Source organism: Siphateles boraxobius, unplaced genomic scaffold, assembly GCF_051911475.1.
Source record: "Siphateles boraxobius isolate OS27281-9 unplaced genomic scaffold, OSU_SipBor_1 5, whole genome shotgun sequence".
In the NCBI taxonomy this organism is placed as follows: domain Eukaryota; kingdom Metazoa; phylum Chordata; class Actinopteri; order Cypriniformes; family Leuciscidae; genus Siphateles; species Siphateles boraxobius.
In genome coordinates this window covers 15,853,895-15,881,301 of record NW_027509141.1, presented here as the reverse complement: position 1 = coordinate 15,881,301, position 27,407 = coordinate 15,853,895, and the positions used below count along the sequence as shown (strand labels likewise).

At 44.0% G+C, this 27,407-nt stretch overlaps 1 protein-coding gene across 2 annotated transcripts in view; it reads left to right on the top strand.

Annotated features, from left to right (window-relative positions):
* The window catches only part of grin3bb (glutamate receptor, ionotropic, N-methyl-D-aspartate 3Bb), a 192,260-nt gene extending 166,035 nt beyond the window's left edge, over positions 1-26,225 (top strand). For both annotated transcript variants that reach the window (XM_077202924.1, XM_077202925.1), the window contains exons 6-9: positions 11,447-11,598; positions 20,969-21,133; positions 21,821-21,888; positions 25,106-26,225. In XM_077202924.1, coding sequence (XP_077059039.1) covers positions 11,447-11,598; positions 20,969-21,133; positions 21,821-21,888; positions 25,106-25,613 — 893 coding nt within the window. In that variant the 3' untranslated portion in view covers positions 25,614-26,225. The remainder of the gene's footprint in view (positions 1-11,446; positions 11,599-20,968; positions 21,134-21,820; positions 21,889-25,105) is intronic.
* Positions 26,226-27,407: the final 1,182 nt, after the last annotated feature.

Below are 27,407 nucleotides of genomic sequence, written 5' to 3'. Positions count from 1 at the left end.
GACTCAGTCTGCACTCAGTCAGCACATTTTGTGGGCCCTAAGCAGATTTTCAAAAGGTGGGGTTTCACCTAACCACCCCTTATCCCCCAGTATACACATCCTACTGACACCTTAGTGTAATTTTTACCAAATTGTCTTATATATGCTTAAGATATAAATATGAAGATATATTTACTTATTAAGCACACTTATTAAGTATTGATTTTAGAGAAATATATCAAAATTTGACAATGGGAAATTACCTACAATAAAGAACAATCTCTATTTTGGGACGGGCATGTTTTAGTCTAGATTAAAATGCAAAAATGTATAAAAGTAAACACATTTTTTAACAAAACTCTTAATGACTGTTGAAAACATGTAAATACTGTTTGACTTCCTTTCTGCACTTTCAGTAACACGACTGGGTTACTATTGTAACCCTCGTTCCCTGAAGTCAGAACGCGTAGGATCTCGCCTGAGAGTCGAGTGTAAACTAAACGAGTCCATGCTCATTGTTGTGCGAGATTTGCGAGATTTTCAATACCGACAGAGACAGCAGAGCAGGCTCTGCCCAGGGAAAGTCACAGGCTCGCCAACAGGGGAGCCGTACCATGGAAGAATACACATATGGGATCGTCTTAAAGAGAATCACAACATATGGGCACCCAGCCCAGCACAGGGGCTGACCAACTGGGCATACTTACAGTGCTAGACCTAGCGTCAGATGTCTCCACCACATCTGACTGCCGAGGGTGCTGGAGGAACTCGGGGAACTAGTTCGCCAGATGGGGAAGCGCACATATCCGGTCCTTAGGAGGGGAATGGCGCTGCAACCGAGGCACCGAGCGGGTCCAGTGTATAGGTGTCCAGAAAGGCAAACATGTCTACCTGTGCGGCGTCGAAGCGTCTCCAAATCAGCTGGACCATCTGGGTATGGAGTCGCCATTCTCTCGGGAGTGTGGGCTGTCGTGAGAGCTCATCAGCTGCATTATTGGGCTCTCCCGGAATGTGAATGGTGCGAAGCGACCTCAGATGCTTCTGACTCCAGAGGAGGAGAGTTACAACAGGAAGCATAGATCACCCTGATGGTTGATGTACGCAACTGCCGAACTTTTGTCCATTCGGACCAGTACATACTTGCCATGTAGCAGCGATTTGAATTGGCACAGCGCAAGGTGTTTTGCTAGAAACTCGAGGCAGTTGATGTGCCACTGTAGTTGAGGTACTAACCAGGAGACCAATGCTACATGCCCATTCCACATTGCAACCCAGCCCATCTGTTGAGACTACAGCATGCATGGTCATTTGTTCTTGGGGAACTACTGCCCGTAGAAATGCAAGGTCTGACCACGGGCAGAAGGTTGGGCGACAGGCCGGGGTGATTGCCACCCGGTGCATGCCGCGTTTCCATGCCCATCTCGGGACTCGGCCATGAAGCCAATGCTGAAGCGGCTCATATGAAGCAACCCGAGCGGCGTAACTGCGGCTGCCTGTGTTCGCACAACTGCTCTCGCGAGTGGGCCAGTATGAGCCAGTCATTGAGATATTTGACAATGCAAACGTCTCGACCGCAGCATCGAGATGGTCATGTTCCCGCAAGGGGTGTATGACTCATCCATTAAAACCACCTCAGAGTCCTTTAAGCCCAGACAAGTAAGGCAGCGATCGTGACTGTCAGACTGAGCCAGGGAACGACTGCTTCCAGAAACACACGGGTGGAATGACTTCTTTAAGAAGTGTCACACCCATGCTTGCTCTTCTAGACAAATTCGCTCTTTTAAAGTGCTGTAGCACACTGGGAAATGGTCGCAGCACAACTTGCAAGACCTATATTCAAGTCTGCAATGTGCAGCAATGTTCTTTTAGAACTGCAGAAAGCAATACGAATGCTCTTCAAAGTCACAATTCAGAATCTCGCAGTTTGAACTTTGTAACTCACAGTTGACAGGTATGGGTCTATATCTCTTCTAAAATTGAATTTCAGAATCATCTGAATTGCAAGTTAAATGTGAGATAAAAACTCGCAATTACCTTTTGAATTTTTTTTATTCAGTGGTTGACACAAGCTTCCATAGACACAAGCAAACTTATTAATTATAAGTAATCATTTCCAAGCATTAATGTTTGAACCCCTGGCAGCCACGAAGGCCCTATATGCAACCACTGATGTCACTTATTAGGTAGAGCCGGTAATTCTTAATTACACATGATGCAGTGCTCTTTCAGCACCTGGTTTGTAAATGAATGGTTAAAGACTGAAATGCAGCTACAGCCGCGCAACTATTTAGTAAATTCACCCCTGTGTTTGTGTGTACATGTTGCAGCTTGGCAGTGATAAAATGTGTAGATGTCAACATTTGAATATCTGTGATCTGTCAGCCACTTAGGGTCTAGTGGGCCCTGTCGAGTGACAGATTTACTGCAGAGAGCTTGGGGGAAAGCAGCCCACCGACTGCTTCTAGTATATTTGCCCATTTTTGTTGATATTTCCCTATATTTTGTCCTATCTGTAATTTCTCCATTTCCAGGTCTGACCCTCCCTTGGCCTTCTGGGCTAAAATAGTATGTTCAGTGTAATCCGATCCTTCTGGGCTGTGCAGGACTCCTGACTGTCCTAATTACCATATGCCTGTCGTCCAATTTCTTATTTCAATTCGTCTCCCATGTGTGTGCTGATTAAATGAGATTCATGCCTGTCTTCTCTAGGAACACAGGTCGATCAATGGCATATGAATTATAGTACTCTTAAGCCCCAACCACATCATATCTCACCTGTGAGACGGCCTAGAATGACACACCCCTCCTGTCACTACATCATATATAGGCAAATCATACATCCTTGCTCTCACATTTTTGACCAATTTCTGAATTCAGGTGTCTGATTTCTGACACAGCTTAAATCAATAGCTAAAATCGTAATTGTTTACTAACCCTCACAGTATGTGAGTCCAAACTGTCAGCTGTGATTTTTGATTTAGTTTTCCAAAATGTAATTTTATTCATGAAGCCTAATTTGCATGTTTTATTAGTGAATTTAAAGAATTCATAGAATTGAAAGTCAAATAATACCTACACTGTAAAATCTAATTAGTTAGACTTACTTAAAAAAGCATGCAAACCGATTACCGTAAAAAAAAAAGTAAAGTGAAATAGGAATGGTATGTGGTACTGACAAATGCTTAGTTAGTATAGTTCACTTACACAAGAGTTCTTGTAACTAAAAAAGAACTGTAGAGAGTACTTGATAATTTACTTTAAATTAAATGTAATTTTTACCATTGTTGTGTTTTGCATGCTGAATGTTGAAGTCTGTGTGACTCAAGCATGATCAATTGCAAGATTGTCACATATATAGAGGGATTATATAAACCCATTTAAAAGTTTCACAAGGTGTTTAGGACATAAGTGTTAGCAACAAAAATTATTTGACATGAAATATAGTTATGTTATACATACATACATTACTTCTCTTCCTTTGAAACCAAATTCATGCTGCATCAATGGGAAGAGAATTGCAATAGTATAAACGAAGTTCCAAGTGCCCAACCAAAGAGATCACTAATCGCCATAATGGTGACTAAAAACATTTTTAGGAAAATCAATATCAATTTATGAAGTCAGCTTATGTGATGTTCTCTAAATTATTTTAGTTGTATTCAATTTAACTTTCAAGATGACTTTGGGAAATAAGTGAATGCAAACAGAGAAAAATAACTGCAGAAGTGGAGGAAATGAGTGAAAAGTCCATTAAGAATTATTCTGCCTAAAAACCTCACTCAAACCAATTAATTAATCTTAACTTGGGTTCCCTTTCGTTGTCACTTCGAGTTACGTCGGATGACGACGAATGGGGTTTCGCTTAGAAAGTCTATCAACTTCGAGTATTACAAAACGAGCCAATGGCAAAGAAATGCCATGGGTCTGCGGAATATGCATGACGTAACTCCGCCCCACCTCGTGGGTATAAAAGGAGGACGCCGGCAACAGGCAGATATGTTTTCGCTTCGGAGCCAAGTGTAATTCTTCACTCCTTAAGCTATCTCTGATTGTCAGCTTCTTACGAGACGAGCAACTCTCCAGTGTTGGTGTGACGGCGATCTCCCGGCGAGTGCACACTTCCTGCTTATCTGAGCGTGGTTTGCCAGCGAGTGTGTTCTCCGCGGGCACTTCAGCACTGAGTTTCTCTCAGAAAAAGAGCTTGCACGCGGCACGTCTTTTTAAAGATGCCTCGCCCGTGCACTTCTGGTTGCGGTCGGCTGGTGTCTGACTCTGATGGGCACGAGCGCTGCTTGGTGTGTTTGGGCTTTAATCACGCTAAAGCAGCGCTCGTGGATGAGTCATGTTCTTTCTGTGGCAACATGACCATCGCAACACTTAGATCGAGACTCAATGATCTCGCAAGAGTGAGAGTCCCCTCATCCACACCCCGATCTAGCGCCTCCTCGAGAGGCTCTACTTCGGCTGGTGGCCAGGGTGATCTGAGGGTGACTGTGTGGAACAAAGCGCCGACTATTCGTCCGTGCCCCGCAGCACCTTCTCCAGTGTTGCAACCCGCGAGCGTTCAGGGGATCCCCGCGGGACCGTCCTTTGAGGTCCCACGGGTGTCCTTTGGCACTCCAGAGGAAGATGCGATGTCAATCGAAGCATCACAAGGCCGGTCTGATTCGTCTGGAAGTGACGACTCGTCACAGCTGCCACCCTCGGGTGTGAATACGGCTGTGGCTCAGTCCGATCCAGAGATGACGGCCATGCTTTCCCGGGCGGCCGCGAGCATTGGTTTGGAGTGGAACCCTCCACCCTGTCCTGAGCGCTCGCGGCTGGACGATTGGTTTTTGGGTGCAGCTGCGGCTTCCCGTCCTCAGCCTGCCCCAATACCTTTCTTCCCGGACGTGCATGATGAAATCTCGAAGTCCTGGAAGACTCCCATGTCTTCCCGCGACCACTCGTTGATTTCATCCGCCTTTCCTCCCCTCGATGGGGCAGTCGCCCGTGGGTACACTGGGCTCCCCCCGGTTGAGCGCTCTGTTGCGATGCAGCTGTGTCCTCAGAGTGCCTCTTCTCGCGGAGAGCCTAAGCACCCATCCAAGGCCTGTAGGTTCTCGTCTACCCTAATGGCGAAGTCCTACAGAGCGGCGGGACAGGCGGCTGCCTCTTTGCATGCCATGGCCACTCTGCAGGTCTATCAGGCCCAGATGCTAAGGGACATGCACGAGGGTAGGACGGACCCAGGGCTCTTCGATGAGCTGCGCGCCGCCACCGACCTCGCCCTCCGGGCGACGAAGGTGACCGCACGCTCCCTGGGTCTGGTGATGTCCACAGCTGTGGTCCAGGAGAGACACTTGTGGCTGAACCTGGCTGACATGCGGGATGCTGAGCGCTCTCGCCTGCTCGACTCCCCCATGTCCCAGGCCGCTCTATTCGGCGGTGCGTTGGAGGACTTCGCCCAACAGTTCTCCACCGCCCAGAAACCGACTGAGGCCATCAAGCACATTCTGCCCCGACGGCCCGCTGCTGCCTCCACCCAGCCGACCGGGCAGATCCCTCAGTCTGTTCGCCGCCGAGGGCGCCCTCCTGCGGCTCTCGCCCCTCCCGCCCGGCCCAAGCAGCAGCCTGCACCCGGGCCCGGTCGCGGAGGAAGCCGTAAGAAGCAGCCCCAGCCCTCTCCAGCCCCGCCCCCCGCTAAACGCCGGGCCAAGCGGCGCTCCTGAGACGGGCTGCTCAGGGACGTTGAAGGTTACTTCTCAGGAGATGGTAGCAGGACCACTCCTTCCCCCGGTGGAGGGCCGGGGGAGAATCTTTTGTTCTCCACTCCCCGCTGCTCACCCACGGGTGGGCAGAACCCTAATGTGGTTAAAGAAAGAAGTAACATTTCCATCCCTGAGCACACAGAGTTCTCGGACGACACGGTGCGCCGCCCCCGAGCCGTGCACCCCTCGTCCCCCTCTGTCCCAGAGCCGGTTGACAGTGCGCGCCGTCCCCGGACCGTGCGCTCTCTTCCGCCTCTGTCGCCAGCCCCCTTCTACAGCCCGTACTTCATTGTCCCCAAGAAAACCGGTGGGTTATGGCCAATCCTGGACCTGCGTGTGCTGAACCGTTCCCTTCACAGGCTGCCGTTCAAGATGCTCACTGCCAAACGCATTTTCGAATGTGTGCGGCCCCAGGATTGGTTTGCAGCAATCGACCTGAAGGACGCCTACTTTCATGTCTCCATTCTCCCTCGACACAGACCGTTCCTTCGGTTTGCCTTCGAGGGGCAGGCATACCAGTACGTGGTTCTCCCTTTCGGGCTAGCCCTGTCTCCTCGCGTCTTCACGAAGGTCGTCGAGGCAGCCCTTGTTCCCCTTCGGGAACACGGGGTTCGCATCCTGAACTACATCGACGACTGGCTGATCCTAGCTCACTCTCGAGACCAGGTATGCGAACACAGGGACCTAGTGCTCGGGCACCTAGCTTGTCTGGGCCTTCAGGTCAACTGGGAAAAGAGCAAACTTTGCCCCGTGCAGAGGATCTCTTTTCTCGGTATGGATATCGACTCGGTCGCCATGTCCGCGCAGCTTACGAGCGAGCGCGCGTAGTCACTGCTGACTTGCCTGAGACAGTTCGAGGGCAAGAGTACGGTTCCACTGAAACTCTTTCAGAGGCTCCTGGGGCATATGGCATCTGCAGCCGCGGCAACGCCGCTCGGATTGCTTCATATGAGACCGCTTCAGCTTTGGCTTCGCGACCGAGTCCCGAGGTGGGCATGGCAACACGGCACCTTCCGAGTAACAGTTACTCCGTCCTGCCGTCAGGCCTTCACCCCGTGGTCGGACCACAGTTTTCTACGGGCCGGAGTGACCCTGGAACGAGCTTTGCGGCACGTCGTTGTAATGACAGATGCCTCCTCCACTGGCTGGGGTGCCATGTGCAATGGACGTGCTGCCGCGGGCTCCTGGGCAGGACCCCGCCGCCTCTGGCACGTCAATTGCCTCGAGTTGCTGGCCGTACGTCTTGCTTTGCGACGCTTCCGGGCCGTGCTCAAGAACCAACACGTACTAGTCCGTTCAGACAATACCGCCACTGTAGCGTACATCAACCATCAAGGTGGTCTACGCTCCCGCCGTATGTCGCAACTCACCCGCCACCTCCTCATATGGAGTCAGAAGCATCTGAGGTCGCTTCATGCCATTTGTATCCCAGGAGCCCTGAACTGTGCAGCCGGCGAGCTCTCACGGCTTCAGCCCCTCCCGGGAGATTGGCGACTCCATCCCCAGTCGGTTCAGCTGATTTGGGACCAGTTCGGGGACGCACAGATAGATCTGTTTGCCTCTCAGGACTCGACCCATTGCGACCTGTATTATTCCCTGACCGAGGGCACGCTCGGCACGGATGAACCGGCGCACAGCTGGCTGCGGGGCCGCAAATATGCGTTTCCCCCATTGAGCATTCTTGCGCAGACCCTGCGCAAGGTCAGGGAGGACGAGGAGCAGGTCATTCTGGTCGCGCCATACTGGCCCGCCCGGACCTGGTTCTCCGAACTAGTACTCCTCGCGACAGCACCTCCTTGGCCGATTCCCCTGAGGAAGGACCTCCTTTCTCAGGGACGGGGCACCATATGGCACCCTCGTCCCGATCTTTGGAACCTCCACGTGTGGCTCCTGGACGGGACGAGGCAGGTTTGAGTACCCTACCACCAGCGGTGGCGGCTACCATCACTTCCGCTAGAGCGTCGTCCACGAGAGACGTCTATGCGTTGAAGTGGAACCTCTTCGTCAACTGGTGCTCTTCTCACCGAGAAGACCCCCGGAGATGTTCGATTAGTGTCGTGCTTTCCTTCCTTCAAGATAGGCTGGAGTGAAGGCTGTCTCCCTCCACCCTGAAAGTCTATGTTGCCGCTATTGCCGCACTCCATGACCCGGTCGAAGGTAAGTCTGTTGGAAGGCACGACCTGATCATCAGGTTCCTGAGAGTAGCGAGGAGACTGAATCCTCCTCGCCCTCCTCTCGTTCCCTCTTGGGACCTCTCAGTTGTTCTAACTAACCTGCAGAGTGCTCCCTTTGAGCCGTTGCAATCAGTGGAGCTTAAGTTCCTGTCTATGAAGACAGCGCTCCTGGTTGCATTGGCCTCCATCAAGAGGGTGGGGGACCTGCACGCATTCTCCGTTGACGAAGCGTGCCTGGAATTTGGGCCGGCTTACTCTCACGTGATCCTGAGACCCCGGCCTGGATATGTGCCCAAGGTTCCTACCACTCCCTTCCGGGACCAGGTGGTGAACCTGCAATCGCTGCCCTCGGAGGAGGCAGACCCAGCCTTGGCACTGCACTGTCCAGTACGCGCCCTCCGCGCCTATGTAGACAGGACACAGTGTTTCAGGACCTCAGACCAGCTCTTGTCTGTTATGGTGGGAAGCTGAAGGGAAAGGCTCTCTCCAAGCAAAGGTTGTCTCACTGGATAGTGGACGCCATTGCTTTGGCATACCAGCAGCAAGGTCGACCGTGCCCCCTTGGTGTGACTGCCCACTACACCCGGAGTGTGGCATCCTCTTGGGCTCTAGCGCATGGCGCCTCGCTAACAGACATCTGCAGAGCTGCAGGCTGGGCGACATCTAACACATTCGCCAGATTCTACAATCTCCGAGTGGAGCCAGTGTCCTCTCATGTACTTGCTTCAACCAGCTAGTACTGGACCCGCTCAGATGTCTTCGCTTGCTCGCCATTCCACTCCACGGACTGGATACGTGCGATATTCTGCTCAGATGAGCTTCCCCGAAAGCCCTCAGTTCCTCCAGCACTCCTGACGTCGGCGCCAGTGTCTATTGCCTGTGCGTCGGCTAGGTGCCTCCCGTGTGCATGGTCCCTCCCCTGAGCGACCCCCACATGTGTATTTCCACTGTAAGCCTCTTGAGCATGTGTCTTTCCCTTGGCAAGCCACCTTGCCACCCCTGGGGTTGAAATATTCCACCTGCGGCTGGACACCCCAGTGTCCTCCATGTCTCCTTCGGGTCACATGTGTATTCTCTAAGTCCCCCCCTCTGGGTTGGCAGTAATTGTATATTTTCCCTGAACTTTGGGATATGCTCCCCAGTGTACCTTGGTATTCCTGTGCTAAATAGGAGTCCTTCGTCCGTGCCAGTCTCACGACAGGGATCTCAGATTTACGCAGGGCACTGGAAGACAGCTGAGAAGGTGGCGTGATTAGACTGGTAACCCCATTCGTCGTCATCCGACGTAACTCGGAGTGACAACGAAAGGGAACGTCTCGGTTACGTATGTAACCCTCGTTCCCTGAGTAGGGAACGGAGACGTTACGTCTGCCTGCCACTTTCCTCTGTACCGCGGGGATCGCCTGAGCTCAGTCTTGGCTCCTCAGCGAAGAAACATATCTGCCTGTTGCCGGCGTCCTCCTTTTATACCCACGAGGTGGGGCGGAGTTACGTCATGCAAATTCCGCAGACCCATGGCATTTCTTTGCCATTGGCTCGTTTTGTAATACTCGAAGTTGATAGGCTTTCTAAGCGAAACCCCATTCGTCGTCATCCGACGTAACGTCTCCGTTCCCTACTCAGGGAACGAGGGTTACATACGTAACCGAGACGTTTTATATAGTACAGATTACTAGATTTTTATAATTAAGTTAAGACATTAAGTTAACTAAAAAGTGTCAGAATCACTGTTGGATTTTAAAGTGTAGAAGTCAACCGAATGATCGGTTTTGCCGAGAGCTGTCTCTAGAGGCAAAATCACTGACACCTCGTGAATTTTGTTGGGAGACTACGACCGGAACAGAAATGGACTCTTCTGATACGTATTTAAAACAAAATTTTAAATTCAAACACTTTGTTTTGAATGCACACACCGACGATGCCAAGCTACTACTCAGTGGCTGTTCAAAATCCTGCTGACCACAGAGCCCACTCACGTTGTTTTCCATTAAATTGCGTAATATTTGTCACAAATCATCTTTAATGTATGTAATGACTTCATCCTAGGCTGGAATATTGTGCGTTGTGCATTTTTCAGCAAAAGTTTGTTTTACTGTGGCTTTAATCTAGTCTGTATTCTACAGTGATTATTATTTATATATTTATTTCATTCAAAAAGTACAGTATATTTTCATGGTTCAGTACTGTCTTTTATTTTTGTAATAAAGTTCAGCACAATTTTACTTGCAGTGTTATGGTTGTTTTCATTCAGTATCCAATTTCAATTTAATTGGTTGATAAATCGGTTATTGGCCAGTGCGGTCCAACTAAGTTATTGATACCGATAAAATCCACTATCTGTCGACCCCTAATAATACCTTCCAGACTTTCGCTGTTCCTCAATATGCGTTCATCAGCGATCTTGGATCCTTATGTTTTCATACTTCGTCATCATCAACCGTCGTACAGAGGATGCATGAAAGTGCCTGGATGTTTTCTTGATATCGAGGATGCATCGAATGCAGACTTGAGAGAATCGAACTAAGTTATTGATACCGATAAAATCCACTATCTGTCGACCTCTAATAATACCTTCCAGACTTTCGCTGTTCCTCAATATGCGTTCATCAGCGATCTTGCATCCTTATGTTTTCATACTTCGTCATCATCAACCGTCGTACAGAGGATGCATGAAAGTGCCTGGATGTTTTCTTGATATCGAGGATGCATCGAATGCAGACTTGAGAGAATCGAACCGTTAAAAATCCCAGAAGACGCTGCGGGCAGTCGATCAACGGAAGCCTGTAAGCTTTGAACTTCGCGTTGTAACTTAAGAGATTCCCGCTGCAAGCTCAAAATACGTGACAGCTCGTGAAAGTAAACATTTGTCTGTCTCTTTTGCTTAATTTTTAATAAAGTGATAAAGATCTTAAGAAAGCAGCAGTATTTTAATTGGCATATTAGAAAGAATCTTAACATTGACAAAGCAAAGGTAACACATAGGCTACTCATTTTCATCAATACACACGGTAAAATAAAATAAAAAATAAGCTTAAACTAAAAACTATAAACTAAACTTAACCTATAAACTAAACAAAAACAATGTCTATAATAATATGAAAGAAATTTTTAATAGGTTATGACATTTGTTTGTGATGTTATGTAGCATTTATTGTGCTTTGGTCATTAATCGCCATTTGCTGAGATGGTCAGTTAAGCAGCAAGGTTGCAGGACATCTCAATTCTCACAAAGATGCGTTCTGTGGCCTCTCGTCCTTCCGAGTTCGTTCTTTCAAGGTCGCCTCGCAAGACCAGAATCAACAAGAACGCAAGTCCTTTCTTCGCGTTTTTGAAATTGAGAAACAGCCTTTGAGAGGCTTTTAGTGAAAAAGTGTAGAGTAGCGGGTTGTGCTAAGCATTATTCAGGTGTCATTTATTGACTCAACTTGTCAAAACATGAAATTTGTGATCATTAAACAGGCAGTGTATATTGCAGCATATTCTATTTGTTCTGGTGGTGTTTTGATGAATTGGATGAGCTAAGTGGTTTTGTTTCCTCTTCAGGTTATGGCATTGGACTGCCCCAGAACTCGCCACTCACCTCCAACATATCTGAATTCATCAGCCGTTACAAGTCAGATGGCTACATGGACATGCTGCATGACAAGTGGTACAAGGTTGTGCCGTGCGGAAAGAGAGTCTTTGCTGTTACAGAGGTGAGCAGGTTTAGGTCTAATTGAAAGTGAAAAGAAAAATAAACCAGGGTGCATGCATAGTGCAAGAAATCTTCAGAGGTAGCCCAAAACAGAACTGTGTCATTTAGTTTTATGATTAACAAATTAATAAATACACATTTGTATAATTCCTATATAAGTTAAATCTATGGAAGTAAAATAATGCCAAATGTTTTTGAAACAAAAAGCCTGTTGAATTGTACTACTTGAAAAAAATATGCATTGCATTAACCCTGCTTGTATTTTAATGCATTGTATTTTTAGGGCTTGCATTTTTATGGGCTGAAATTTAGCATGGTTGAATATTAAAGCTGCGAATATTTAAATTCAAAACATTTTAAACACATATTTCATTAGTAAAATTTCAATAATCCATATTCACCTTCCATATTTCACTTCCAAAATATTCAAACTGATTAAAAATACAACCTATAGTATTCAACAGGCGGTTTTCGGTCCATTTTATTTTGCTGTGCAAATACACTTCCACAAATTCAGTGGTTCAAATTCGACAGTAAATTCAACGTTGACATACAGGAACTGCAGGAAAAGCAGTAGATTACCGAGCATAATCTCCATCTGCTGTTAGACGACCTCACCAGCAGGGGGTGCAAGCGTGTTTTGTTGACGGAGACCCGGTAAGTATTCTGATTAATTATTTTGTCATTTTGCATATATTGCATAGCCATTACGCCATATTAAGTTAATGCATAATATTAAAGGTGGGGTATGTGATTTGCAAAACGGCCGGCAGATTTTGAAAATACACAACTCATAAGGTCCTACCTACTTCTCCTCCAACGCTGGCTCTGACTCCACCCATTCGAAAAACATGGACGCGCAAGCGCGCAATCAAGCACGAGCGAAAACTCAGATGCCCGTACATAGATACAATCGCTCACATTAGCTTCCTCCCCAAACAGGTTGTTTAGCTAGCTAGTTCTACATATGGCTGGGCTATAACGTTAGAACAGCTACAATTCTCGTGCGCATATCGTCCGTAAAGACAGTTCCCTGATTAGTAGTAAATACTACAAGATAATCGCCTTCTCACCTGTCAAGCAGAAAAAATGCCACAGCCGCATCTGTTGGTAGTCCTTCCTGGTCCTTCAGTTGCCGCCAACGTTGAAAAGCATCGCCTAGAATGACCCTTGTTTTAGACCTTTCTCTTTCGGCCGTTTTGTTCGCAATTGCTCTCTCGAAACTAGATTTCCTTTTCTGTGATGGTGTCTTGTCTGACATTCTCCAAACGGAAGCAACTATACCTTCTCCTTCTCTCTCTGTACCGAGGCGACTTGCACTTCCTGTGACTGGGCCACGAGCTTTGAGTATGCGCACGGTCTTGAAAATGATTGGCTGGAGTTTTTCGAATCCTGCCCGTTCCACAGATGATTAAATTGCTTAATTTTAATTTCAGTGCTTCTAATTTACAGCCAGCAAGTGGGTCAGGAATAGGATTTCAAGTAATTTTGAAAAAATGGTCAAAAAAGAAATTCACATACCCCACCTTTAAGAAGTTATGTGAAATGATATGCAAAGACCAGAGCAACAGTTAGAGCAAGCCATTCATTCATAAAAACTCATTTACAACAATTGAGCATGCATTAAGTTTTTTGTGATGATTATCTGGGTCAGTATATATGTGGAAAAGATGATAAAGGCACAAAAGCTGTTTTTATGTTTCATTCATTAACTTCATTGTTACTTTCCCTGTGTTAGGCTACATGTTTTCCAATTTTTTCTACCATGAACGGGATTATAATCGGTTTCCCTCGATACCTCATCATACTCAAGGATTCCCCTTGCATCAGGACAAAACGCTTAACGTAGCTTAATGGACTAATACAGTGATATAAAAGACCAAACTCGCACCTTATTGGGGAAGTATGCCTTCATACATGTTAATATTCCTACATTCATGATTAATCTGGGAAGGGTCATAGCACTTTCATATTGTTGTCCTATATTGTTAGTTTAACTGTAACTTAAGTCGCTTTGGATAAAAACGTCTGCTAAATAATTAAATGTGAAATTGGCTTGACATTCGCACATTTTGGGACCGTGTCTAAAGTAACATTGGTAGTCCTATAGGCCTAAACGTTTCTAACTTCAATAGCAAACTTCAATTTATTTGAATAAATTGCGCATTATGCCTGACACCTACATGAACACTTTACAGTTGGTTTTATGACTGCAAGTCATTCTCTTAAAATGCTATTGAAGTTAGAAACGTGTATACCAATGTCATATGTAACTTTAGAGAAGGTCCCTAAATGTGCGAATGTCCAATGTCAAGCCAACTTATGCCAGTATCACTGAGAAACGCTCAGCTTTAAACTTTGCGCGTTAAATTCATATTCTGAGTCCTTCTGCTTGCCTGCGAGTTTGGTCTTTTATATCACTGTATTAGTCCATTAAGCTACGTTAAGCGTTTTATATCAAGTCAAGTCAAGTCATCCTCATTTATATAGCGCTTTTAACAATGCAGATTGTTTCAAAGCAGCTTTACAGAGATAAACATATAATTTAAGGTAACAGAGATTGGTTTGGTTTTATAGTGGTTCTGGAATAATGTTTTTTCCAGCTAAAGTTAGTTTTGATTGATTCACTTCCGTCTAAATGATCATTTGTTATTAAGACGACACCGTTCTCTCTAAACAAACTTTAAACGTGAACCTGTGATAGACGCTGATGGCGTTCACATGCGCATTAATAATTGATTCTATAGTTATGTGCGTTTGAATATATGTGCGCAGGTTTGTAATTCCTTACAAACCATGCCTAAACAAACTACTTGTCTTGTCTATAAATTTTGATACAGAATTTTATTTTATCTTATCACTTCGGGTAGGTACGCGAACCGAAAAATTCCACAACGCTTTATCTGTAGAGTGGTATAGGGATCCTCCATAGGGAGAGGCTAGTTGGCACTTCAGCACTGCATTGTCATCAGGTCCAGGCGAAAGTCCTTGGTCAGATCTGGAAACGGCCTGGATCCGGCAGGCTGCGGGAAAACCTCGGGATAAACAAAGACACTAAAATTAGCGTAGATGCCATTCTTCTTATGATGTAACGAGTACATCAGGATTTAAGGGAAGTGTTCCCAGTTCCGGCTGACCTAATCTAAGCAGCCTAATATTGAATTATAGAAGTCTATAGAGTGTTATGTGAATGCTAGGTCAAAGAGATGTGTTTTTAGTCTAGCTTTGAACTGACAGACTGTGTCTGCTTCCAGGACAATGTTAGGAAGATTGTTCCAAAGTTTTGGTGCTAAATAGGAAAAGGATCTACCGCCAGCAGTCGATTTAGATATTCTAGATATTATCAACTGGCCGGAGTTTTGAGATCGCAATAGACGTGAAGGACTATAATGCGTTAAGAGCTCGCATAAGTACTGGGGAGCTAAACCATTTAGTGCTTTGTAAGTAATCAGCAATATTTTAAAATTTATACGATCTTTAATAGGGAGCCAATGCAGTGTTGACAGAACCGGGCTAATATGGTCGTACTTCCTGGTTCTGGTAAGAACTCTAGCGGTTGCGTTTTGAACTAGCTGTAGTTGTAAACGTGCAGGGCAACCACCCAGTAGAGCATTACAATAATCTAGCCTTGATGTCATGAACGCATGAACTAGTTGTTCCGCATTTGTCAATGAGAGCATATGATGTAATTTAGATATATTTTTAAGATGGAAAAATGCGGTTTTACAGACACTAGACACGTGACTTTCAAATGAAAGATTGGTATCAAAGAGCACACCCAGGTTCCTAACTGACGACGAAGACTTAACAGAGCTGCCATCAAGTGTTAGACGGTATTCTAGGTTATTACGTGTGGAAGTTTTTTGTCCAATAATTAGAATCTCTGTTTTTTCAGAATTTAGTAGTAGGAAATTACCAGTCATCCAATTTTTAATATCAACTATGCATTCCGATAATTTTGTGAATTGTTGAGTTTCGTTAGGTTTGGAAGAAATATAGAGCTGAGTATCATCAGCATAACAGTGAAAGCTAATTCCATGTTTCCTAATGATATCTCCTAAAGGTAGCATGTACAGAGTGAACAGCAGCGGTCCTAGTACTGAGCCTTGTGGTACGCCATACTGAACTTGTGATCGATAAGACTTCTCTTCATTTACTGCTACAAACTGATAGCGGTCAGATAAATATGATTTAAACCATGCTAATGCAATTCCACTAATGCCAACATAGTTTTCAAGTCTATTTAAGAGAATGTTGTGGTCAATGGTGTCAAATGCAGCACTAAGATCAAGTAACACTAATAGAGAGATACAACCACGATCGGATGATAAGAGCAAATCATTTGTGACTCTAATGAGAGCTGTCTCAGTGCTATGGTGCGGTCTAAATCCTGACCGGAAATCCTCGCAGATACCATTTCTATATGTCCAGCAGGGGAATCCTGACGTATTGAGGGAAACCCTAGTAGCCTACTGCATGCAGCACAATCGCCGCAATATAAGGTTGAGGCAACTAAACAACCAATAGATATGTCAAACTCAAATGTAACATTAGATCTGTATACATCCGCATCGGGGAAATAACATTATTATCTCGTTCACGGTAGAGGTGCATGTAGGCTACACAGGAAAAGTAATCGTGAAGACACTGAATTTCACATAAAACATAATAATCACAGATACACTTACATTGTTGTAAATGAGTTTATGAATGAATGGCTTGCTCTAACCATATATATTATGATGTCTATGGCTCTAACTGTTGCTCTTGTCTTCGTCAACAACACGCGCTTGCACCCCCTGCTGGCGAGGTCGACTAACAGCAGATGGAGATTATGCTCGGTAATCTACTGCTTTTCCTGCAGTTCCTGGATGTCAACGTTGAATTTACAGTGAGAATTTGAACCACTGAATTTGTGGAAGCGAATTTGTAAAGCGAAATAAAATGGACCGAAAACCCCTGTTGAATATTATAGGTTGTATTTTTAATCAGTTTTAATATTTTGGAAGTGAAATATTAAAGGTGAATATGAATTATTGAAATTTTACTAATGAAAATGTGTTTGAAATGTTTTGAATGAGCTTAAATATTCAACCATGCTAAATTTCAGCCCATAAAAATGCAAGCCCTAAAAATACAATGCATTAAAATACAAAGAGGGTTAATGCAATGCATATTTTTTTTCAAGTAGTACAATTCAACAGGATTTTTGTTTCTACTTCCATATAAATCCTTTTTACCAGATTAGAAGCATGTAATGAATTCATGGTTGACAGTGTCACTTTTTGATCTCATACATTTGAGCTGTTTGATGGTGTTATCCAAGCCATGTACATGTAAATGTAAATGTGTTGATTTAATTTTGTGGTTGAAAGTTTCATTTAGATTTCACCTAGATGTTTTTAGATACAGTTATATTGATGGAGATTATTAAGTGATACAGCAAATAAATAAGGCATAATATGTAAAGAAGATTTAATGTATTTTTCAGTAATGAAACTGCACATTATCTCACACATGGCTAAATAAATCTCAGATAAAAAAATAAATGGAAAATAAATAAAGTTCAGCTGACATAGGCCTACTGCTAAAAAAAATCCAAAAATGATTTTTAATTCAGAAATGTAAAGGGTTCATAAAATGAGAAATATAATTCTCCTTGATCTTTTGAAATATAAGAGGTCTTTAAAACATCATTCAAGTTTCGTAGATTAAAACATCCACCAAATTATAAAAAATACATTTATGTAATCATGCTCTAGAAATAGCTTGTTTGGATATTGTACAGCACAGGACATCAGGACATTCAGACCAAATGCAATGATTGGATGAACAATTTTTGGTCCTGAGACTTCCACAGAAGATATGTGATATCAATAAAAGATATCAATAAAAGAAGTGGTCTAAATATTAAATATTTAGACCACTTCTTTTATTAATTGCTATCAGAATGTGAAGAGAGTTTCAACCAGTATAAAAAAAAGTGTTTATAAAAAAATAGCCTATACCCTACCTTTAACGCCATTATCTGAACACTTTGTCTGTAAATTATGGTTATATATGGATAAAAGCGAGGGGCCGCTATCGATAATTTTCTGATGCAATGATGTTATATTTAAAATCTTACAGGGGAAAGGGACCATGGTGACATCATCATCTTGCACTCATGGGTGTGTCCTAATTCCTCCAATCAGAAGAACTGTCATATAGAATAAGAATGTCCTTCCCACTAATTCCACCTGCCTCTGACTAGCAAGTAGGAAATCATGGTTTACTGACTTTGAAATATCCCAGCTTCCTGTTTCAAAAAATAGACGCCATTTCATGAGTTCTTTCTTAAAGCTCAGTTATAAAATATTTGTGCCAATCAATCAAACCTCCAAACCTGCCTGTCATGTACTACCAAATTACATTTTTCTTTTAATTAATTACTTGATACATTATAAAATCAAACAAAGCTCCTGAGATCATGGTGGTGACACCATCCTGTCATTCTTCATATGAAAGAGCTCAAATGTTTATCATTTCCACAGAGCCCCTTTAAGTCTGACAGGCTGATGTGAGTAAGTGATGTTTGCTTTAGCGATCAGTGGCAGAGGGGCTTCAGTTCTTACATATTGATTTGGCTCAGTACCTTCACTAACTTATCTTGTGTCATTATCTCCGGTGCTGACAGAGGTGTGCGTTAGATCTGCTTGAAACCTCAGAAGATTTCAGAGTAAATGACACTTTTGGAGCGTCCTGATCGGCTGACGACTGACATGCAGAGAAAGAAATAAAGGCCGAACTATCACTCTCTTCCACAACACAGATTTCTCAGTGCCGTCGAATGCTTTAAGCTTGGAGCAGGGCATGTTTTTTTCATCTCTTAATTTCAGGGTGGGAAATTACCATTGCCTGAGCAAAAAAGATCATTATTCGTTTCCATTTCAAATCCCTGTGCTCTTATGGCATCAGAGGCTCACTGAAGGATGAGAACATGAGGACAAAGCATTGTGTGTTGGTTAAAACCTACGCAAGATACATTCGGTTTTGAATCGATCCGACAAGTTTACATGTTTGAGATAGCGCTAATAGGATGTGTTAATTCCCAGAATGCTGCTTGATTGGCAGTACGTAGTGGCCTCACAAGATTTACAGGATTGAATTTGTACTTGTGGATAAGTAAAATATACTGTGAACCTGACTTCAACTGCTTTTTCATTGGTTTTGAGAACACAAGGTACCTGGAAAAAAAGAGTTTGATAGAGCTATAGAGCAGATGAAAAGTTTCTCTGGCAAGACACAGGCCTCATGCCCTGCGGTCAAAACACACAGATGAAAGACTTGTAAGTTAATTCATGTAATTTTCTTTTCTTTTCTTTAGTCTCTGTTTCAGTTGTGCAATATCTGCACCAAATGAAAGTGCAAAACTAGTGACTGTTTTCTAAAAGGTTTCCCAGAACAGTCCTCCCATCTTCCCTTCATTGACAAACATATAGCTCCGCCCCAAACTCACTCCATTGGCTAAGCCCAATGTCGGGCTGCTTAGGAAGTTGTTTTGAGTCTTAGGCCGTGTGTCCAGCAAAGCGTTTTTAGCCGGCTGAAAACGCTAGGCACTCTACTGAAAACGCCTAGCACTGGGCGCTTGAGAGCGTTTTGGCAGCGCAGCGGTTTTTCAGTTGAGACGATTCGTTGCTATAATACAGAATATCCACAGCACAGTTTACTTGTAACTGATTTCGCAGATAATTTGTTTCATACTAAAAAGTTATTTTTCGTCCATTTTGTTCGGTTAGCTCTGCTGGTTGACGTCGTTGTACAGAAAGAATGTTGTGACAGTTGCTCGGTGTGATATTTGTCCCGCCCCTCCTCCACTATGATTGGACGGTTGGGTAAAAAGTGACAGTGATGAGCGCTGCGTTTTACCCAAAGTTGAATATTCTTCAACTCTCGGCGACCAGTAAAAAATGCCGGGCGCTCAGCGCTTGAGCTTTAAATACACGCTCAGCGCCTCGTTAAGCTCATGGCATTTAAAAAACGCGGTGCTCCCATTGAAAACAATTGGAATTTTACGCCAGCTGCGTGAAAAAGCGCTTTGGTGGACACACGGCCTTAGGGTGTTTCTCAAACAGTGGCCACGTCATCAAATGTTGCTGTAAATTATTCACTAACACTAAACTGCCAATAATGTAAGACACAAGGAGTTAATATAAATTTTGTAATACAAAGTATTTTTCCTAAATTAAATTTTAATAGTATTTTTGTGCCGTGACCACAGGGGCGGGAACGTGTGTGACGTAGCCTTGCACACTTACTAGACCGTCTCATTTCTAGCGTTTAATGCTGATGTTGACACTAGCCAACAAGCCACTGGACTAGGAAGGACGCACCCTTAAATTGTTTACACATTCAGGGAAATAAACCTTTAGATAGTTCACTTAAAAGGTGACTCTGGATCGCATTTCCACAAAAATATTAAGCAGAACTTCAACATTGATAAAAATAATAAATGTTTTTTGATCAAATACATGAGACATCTTTCATAAACATTAAAAAAATCTTACCAACCTCCAACTTTTAAAAATGTAAATTCTATTCTACTGATAAAGCTGCCTATTATCTAATTTAAAATTTTGTAACTTTTTACAGGAAAATTAACTATTATCCATATATTTTTCTCCAATCAAATGCTCTTTAGAATAAGAATCTCCCGCCCCTAATGGTGTCTGCAGCCGACTATCAAGTTTCACACACACACACACACACACACACACACACACACACACACACACACACACACACACACACACACACACACACACACACACACACACACACACACACACACACAAAAGAGCCCTTTAATATGTCTGACTAAACATTCAGGTACAAAAATATGTCAACACAGGATAGAAAATGTTTTTTAACCTAAAATAAATGACTGTACTGTAGCTAACCTTTAAGTTTTAGCATTTTAATCATCTTAACTTGATTTTATGCAGTGTAAAAACTCTTTCTGCAGTTTCAAAAACATACAGATTTATGATCAAAAAACACAATTAGCTGTTCGATTTGATTGATTTTTGTGTCTAAGGTCTGTGGTTAGCTCTAACAATCTAGAGGTACATACAGATCAGCTCTCCCCGTCTAATATTGAAGCGGGTCCTGCTTTGGTTTAAAGATGATTTTTAATGTCAATTAGTTCAAGTTGGTATGTGTCCTTTTTCATCAAAGGCACTGCGGGGAAGGGTATGCTCTTCTCTCAGACTAATGAAATATCAGTCAGAATGATTATACTGCCCCCCTGTGTACAAGTACTGCATCACATCCATTTGGTCATTATATCTGCAGTGTATCATTTCTTCTATGTTTGTTCTCTCTCTTTCCAGACACTGCAGATGGGCATTCGTCACTTCTCAGGGTTGTTTTTGTTGCTTTGTGTGGGTGTGACCGGGGCCTTACTCACTCTGGCTGGAGAACATGCCTTCTATCGCCTGGTTCTGCCACATATCCGCCGCAAACAGAAGTTCAAATACTGGCTTCACACCAGTCAGGTGAGCCATGAGGCTGATTTAAAGGGACAGTTCACCCGAAAATAAACACTCTGTTGTGCTTATTCACCCCTTCCAAACCAGTTTGACTTTGTTTCTCTTGTGCAATACAAAAAGAGATGTTTAACAGAATGTCCAAGCTGCTCTTTTCATAACAATAAAAAAGTCAATGGTAACCACATATGATGTTTATGGTGCTTTTAGTCATGTTAGGACTTTGTAATTTTGCTAAATATCTTTGTTCCATTAAACCCAACATACATGTTTTGATAGTGAGGGTGAGTAAATGTGCAAATTTTTATAGTTGACTGAACTGTCCCTTTAATGCATATGATGTTTCCTATTGACTGGGCTGTTATTTGCTAAATTTGATTTACCTGTTGCCAGTTTATTATTTCATCAAAATGTTTATTTTCTTCCCTCTGCTGATAACTAAGACGACGAATGGCACAGCTCTGTTATTCATGTGGCAAATCTTTGACTCTGTAAATGAGCCGTGCTTGATCTCTCAGGGTCTTATAAGCTACTTTCTCTGAGGGGTGGAGAGGGATTACTGCCAAGCCAAGTTTGTAATTGCCATCTCTGGAATATTGATTTTTAAAATCAAAAGCATGATGTTGATCTCTCTCATTCATCTCATGCTGAGACAAATCCTTTTTTCTTTCCTTTTCTTTCTTTCTTTTTTTGCAGAAGATTCACAGAGCACTGAACATGACTTATGAGGATGTGAAACGGCAGCGGGCGAACACAGACAAAAGGTTTTGACTTTGTTTTATTAATCTATTTTCCATTTTAATAACAGCAGGATTGTGCTTATCACAACTTGTTTCATAGCTCTTCACTTTAAATGTAAAAAAAAATCACTTTTTTATGTTTATGTTTGTTTCATTGTTTTTTACTCAGAATGTTGCTGATTTTATCACAGCAAGCTGGATGACAATTTAGTGGAGCTCTTTTTAGGGATAGTTTACCATAAAATAAATAATATTCATTAATATTTTGAATTAGCTTTTATTTGTATTTTTTTTATTTTAATTTTAATATAATTGTAAGTTTTAGTAATTTTATGTTCTTAATAAGTTGCATAGCTTTTACATTTCTATTTATCTTTAATTTAGTTTTAGTAACTGTAGTTCCGATTCGTTGTCACTCCGAGTTTCAAAACTGAACTCAGACGATCCCCGCGGTACAGCGGAAGTTGCAGGAAGACGTAAAATCTCCGTTCCCTACTCTGGGAATGAGGGTTACATACGTAACCGAGACGATTCCTTTCGTTGTCACTCCGAGTTACGTTGGATGACGACGAATGGGGTTTCCAGTCTAATAACGCCACCTTCTCGCCTGTCTTCCAGTGCCCTGCGTAAATCTGAGATACCTGTAGTGAGACTGGCATGGACGAAGGACTCCAATTTAGCACAGGAATACCAAGGTACACTGGGGAGCATATCCCATATCTCAGAGGAAATATGCAATACTGCCAACCCAGAGGGGGGGTCTTAGAGAATACACATATGCGCCGGAGGGATGCATATGGAGAACATATGTTACATGCCGCAGATGGAATATTTCAACCCCAGGGGTGGCAAGGTGGCTTGCCAAGGGAAAGACATATGCTCAGAGAGGCTTACAGTGGAAATACACATGTGGGGGTTGCCCAGAGGGGGGACCATGCACATGGGAGGCACCTAGCCGACGCGCAGGCAATAGACACTGGCATCGATGTCAGCAGTGCTGGAGAAACTCAGGGCTTGCGGGGAAGCTCACCTAAGGAATATATCACACATATCCAGTCCGTGGAGTGGAATGGCGAGCAAGCGAAGACATCTGAGCGGGTCCTAGTACTGGCTGGTTGATCGCGTACATGAGAGAACACAGGCTCCACTCAGAGATTGTAGAATCTGGCGAATGTGTTAGGTGTCGCCCAGCCTGCAGCTCTGCAGATGTCTGTTAGCGAGGTGCCATGCGCTAGAGCCCAAGAGGACACCACACTCCGGGTGGAGTGGGCAGTCACACCAAGGGGGCATGATCGACCTTGCTGCTGGTAAGCCAAGCAAAGGTGTCCACATCCGTGAGACAACCTAAGTTTGGAGAAGCCTTTCCCTTCAGCTTCCCACCATAACAGACAAAGAGCTGGTCTGAGGTCCAGAAACACTGCGTTCTGTTACGTTGGCAGGAGTGCGTACTAAACAGAGCAGTGCCAAGGCTGGGTCTGCCTTCTCCAAGGGCAGCGCTTGCAGGTTCACCACCTGGGTGGGAACCTTAGGCACATATCCAGGCCAGGGTCACGTGAGAGTAAGCCAGTCCGGAGCGCTGTCTTTAATTGACAGGAAGTTAAGCTCGACTGATGCAGAGGCTCAAGGGGAGCACTCTGCAGGGCAGTTAGAACCACTGAGAGGTCCCAAAAGGGAACGAGAGTAGGCGAGGAGGCAGCACTGTCGAATCTTCACTTCCTGCCCGCCCTGTGATGCTGCGATGGACAACAGATCTGATTCTGGAACGTCAAAGGAAACCCGCGGGGGGTCCGAAGACGGGCCCGCGGGCGTTCCGTGAGCGCTCACGGGTTGCGTCAATGAAGGGGGGGGGGGGGGGGGGGGGGGGGGGGGTTGGAGTGGTGGGGGGGGGGGGGCATGGCCGAGGACGAATCGTGGCCGAGGACTCTCTCTCTAACGAGATCATTGAGTCTCGACCGTAATGACGTGGTGGTCACGTTCCCACGGGGAGAACGTCATCCACAAACGCTGCTCTAGCGTGATCAAGCCCAAGCACGCAGAGCAGAGAATGTGCCCATCAAAATCAGAAATGAGTCGACCGCAACCAGAAATGCACTGGCGAACCGTCTTTAAAAAGACGTGCCGTGTGCGAGCTATTTTGTGAGAGGAAAAAACTCTGCGATATTGAAGCGAGCAGGGAGAAACACACCCACTGGCAGATCACTGCACAGATCAGCACAGATGTGAACTCACTGGAGATCGCCGTTACACAAACACCGGAGAGTGGCTCGTCTCGTAGAGTGAAGTCAGAAATGGCTGTGGAGTGAAGAGATACTCTTGGCTCCTCAGCGAAGAAAAATTTCTGCATTTTGCCGGCATCCTCCTTTTATACCCACGAGGTGAGGCGGAGTTGCGCCATGCAAATTTCGCAGACCCATGGCATTTTTTTTGCCATTGGCTCGTTTTGTAATCCTCGAAGTCGATAGGCTTTCTAAGCGAAACCCCATTCGTCGTCATCCGACGTAACGTCTGTTCCCTACTCAGGGAACGAGGGTTACATACGAAACCGAGACGTACTTAAAACTTACTTGAGTTAGTTGCCAAGGCAAAATTTCAAAAAATGTTGTTTGTTTTTTAAAGTAAGTTTTTTCATCTAATATTTATATATATTTCATTTCAATTATGATTTGTAATAGTTTTAAGTTAACATCAGCAGTACAGTGTTGTTATTCTTATTACAGCAATCTGAGGACCATATAATGATGGACAATGGTGTAGCTTTTTTAAAGAGATAGTTCACCCAATAATGAAAATTCTGTCATATACTTTTTCTCATGTTATTCCACACTCATCCATAATTCCATGACTTTCTCTCTTCCGGAGTTACATATGGCAACTTTTTAATTCATATTTTGGCTGCTCTTTTCATTATAATGAAAAGTGGATGGTGACTGGAGCTGTCAAGTTCTAAATGCACCATTAAATTACCATAAAAGTAGTCCATGTGACTCAAAAAGACTTGGACTATAGCACACAATTCATATAGATTACTTTTATGATACTTTTATGCTATTTTTCTTGTTTTTGTCATTTTGGAGCTTCAGAGCCCCAGTCCACTTTAACTTTCATTATACGTAAGAGTAAGAGTGAGCCTAACCCTAACCCAAACCCAGGGTTACTGCAAAAATTCAAGAAATGATGACAGAATGTTCATTTCTGGGTGGTCTATTTAACAAAATCACATATCTTGCATCTCTCTTCCCAGTTGTAACATCCAGAAAGCCCAACCGCATCCGCCTCCTCCAGCTGCTCCCCTCGGATCCTTTGCCAGATGGAACAACGAAAGCACCAAGGCAGAAGAGGATCCCAAAGACAACAAGAGAGTCCATTTCAACCTGGAAACTCTCAACACACGCCGACTCCTCACCCGAGTCATGTCGGAGGGGGGTCAGGCCAGCTCCTCATCCGCGTTGAGCTCTGGGACTGGGAGTTTATTGGCGAGAGTGTGTGAAAACGGAGGGCCCATTCAGCAGCCTACCTCCTCGGTGAGATCCTCGAGCCCCTCAAAAGACGGCGAGCTTGAAGAACTCCAGGTGAAGATCGAGGAAATCCGTGGGCATTTGAAAGCCGCTCTGGCTCGTAGGGCGGAGCTTCAGACTACACTTGCTAAAGAACGAGCGGCTGTCGCCATGGCGACCACACTAGCTCCGCCCAGAGTCACGGCCACCATTTGCCCCGCACTCACCAAAGAGCCAGCAGATTTAAAAAGGTGATGCTCACAATGTCTGAAATAAACAGTGGACATGTTTTTCTATCTTTCTCATCCAAAAATAACTTTCATATACACCAGGACTCTTTTAAAATCATCATGCTGAGGGAGCATTGATCCTCGGTACCGTTTTGCTAATGATAACGCTATAGGGCCTCATGTGGCTTATTTTCTAAAACATCACTCCACAACTGCTGTTAAAGCTGGTGCTGCTGGCAGGTTGGGGATTTTTTTTTTTTGAATCATTCAGACTTTTGCAGGTGAAACCTGGAGAAGAAACATTATAAAGTTTAAAGAACCAAGCAAGTCCATGCTTTTTCTCAGTGCTTTGTTTATTCATATCCCAGAAGGACCTTTCCCTCTGCCCATCTGTGAATAAGAATCAGAATAACCCCTGTTGCACCTGAGGTCTCATCATGGAGTCTGAGGTAGAACAGAATATTGACTTGGCTGCTTTGCCAATTATTTTATAACTTGGTTGTGTCTGATCTCAAAACTGCTATTGTTATTTACCTTTTTTCCCTCCCCTCCATTAAGTCATATGGACATATGAATGGCCAGGTTGCCTGTTTGAATTGAGTTTGATGTTAATGAAATAAATGTGATCTTGTCATAACTTTGATATCTTACTTGAAAAATTCCAGCCCAGAGAGTTACTTGGATAATTTAAATAGTTACACATTTAACTATTGTGTGTGTGTGGGGGGGGGGGGGATCATGATCATTTGATGATCATGATTTTCTTACAAAAAAATCTTCAAGTAATTTCCCAGTATATTTAACAAAAAAACACATCTGATTACCTTTTTTACATTACATTTTTAGCATTACATTGGAGTTATTTGACCAGTGAGGAAGGTCCATGAATAGGCCACAAAATTGTGTGTGTCTGTGTGTGTATACACATATATAAATGGATGAACCCCTTGATGAAAAAAAAACCATCACAACATTTATTTTTATCAAGAGGCACACATTGCAAGAGTCAATCACTCCAGCACATCCCAAAGACTTAAAATGACACAGAGGTGCCAATTCTTCTTGCTCCCTCACAACCATCCTTTCACAATTTGAGCCTGATCTTGACATTATCATCCTCTGGAAAATGGCCATGATCTACACTCACCTAAAGGATTATTAGGAACACCATACTAATACTGTGTTTGACCCCCTTTCGCCTTCAGAACTGCCTTAATTCTACGCATTGATTCAACAAGGTGCTAAAAGCATTCTTTAGAAATCTTGGCCCATAATGATAGGATAGCATCTTGCAGTTGATGGAGATTTGTGGGATGCACATCCAGGGCACGAAGCTCCCGTTCCACCACCACATCCCAAAGATGCTCTATTGGGTTGAGATCTGGTGACTCTGGGGGCTATTTTAGTACAGTGAACTCATTGTCATGTTCAATAAACCAATTTCTAATGATTCGAGCTTTGTGACATGGTGCATTATCCTGCTGGAAGTAGCCATCAGAGGATGGGTACCCGGTGGTCATAAAGGGATGGACATGGTCAGAAACAATGCTCAGGTAGGCCGTGGAATTTAAACGATGCCCAATTGGCACTAAGGGGCCTAAAGTGTGCCAAGAAAACATCAGATATTTTTTTTGCAGTGGTAACAAGGCATGATGGCTCCATGTTCTCATTCTGTTTACGCCATATTCTGACTCTACCATCTGAATGTCTCAACAGAAATCGAGACTCATCAGACCAGGCAACATTTTCCAGTCTTCCACTGTCCAATTTTGGTGAGCTCTTGCAAATTGTAGCTTCTTTTTCCTATTTGTAGTGGAGA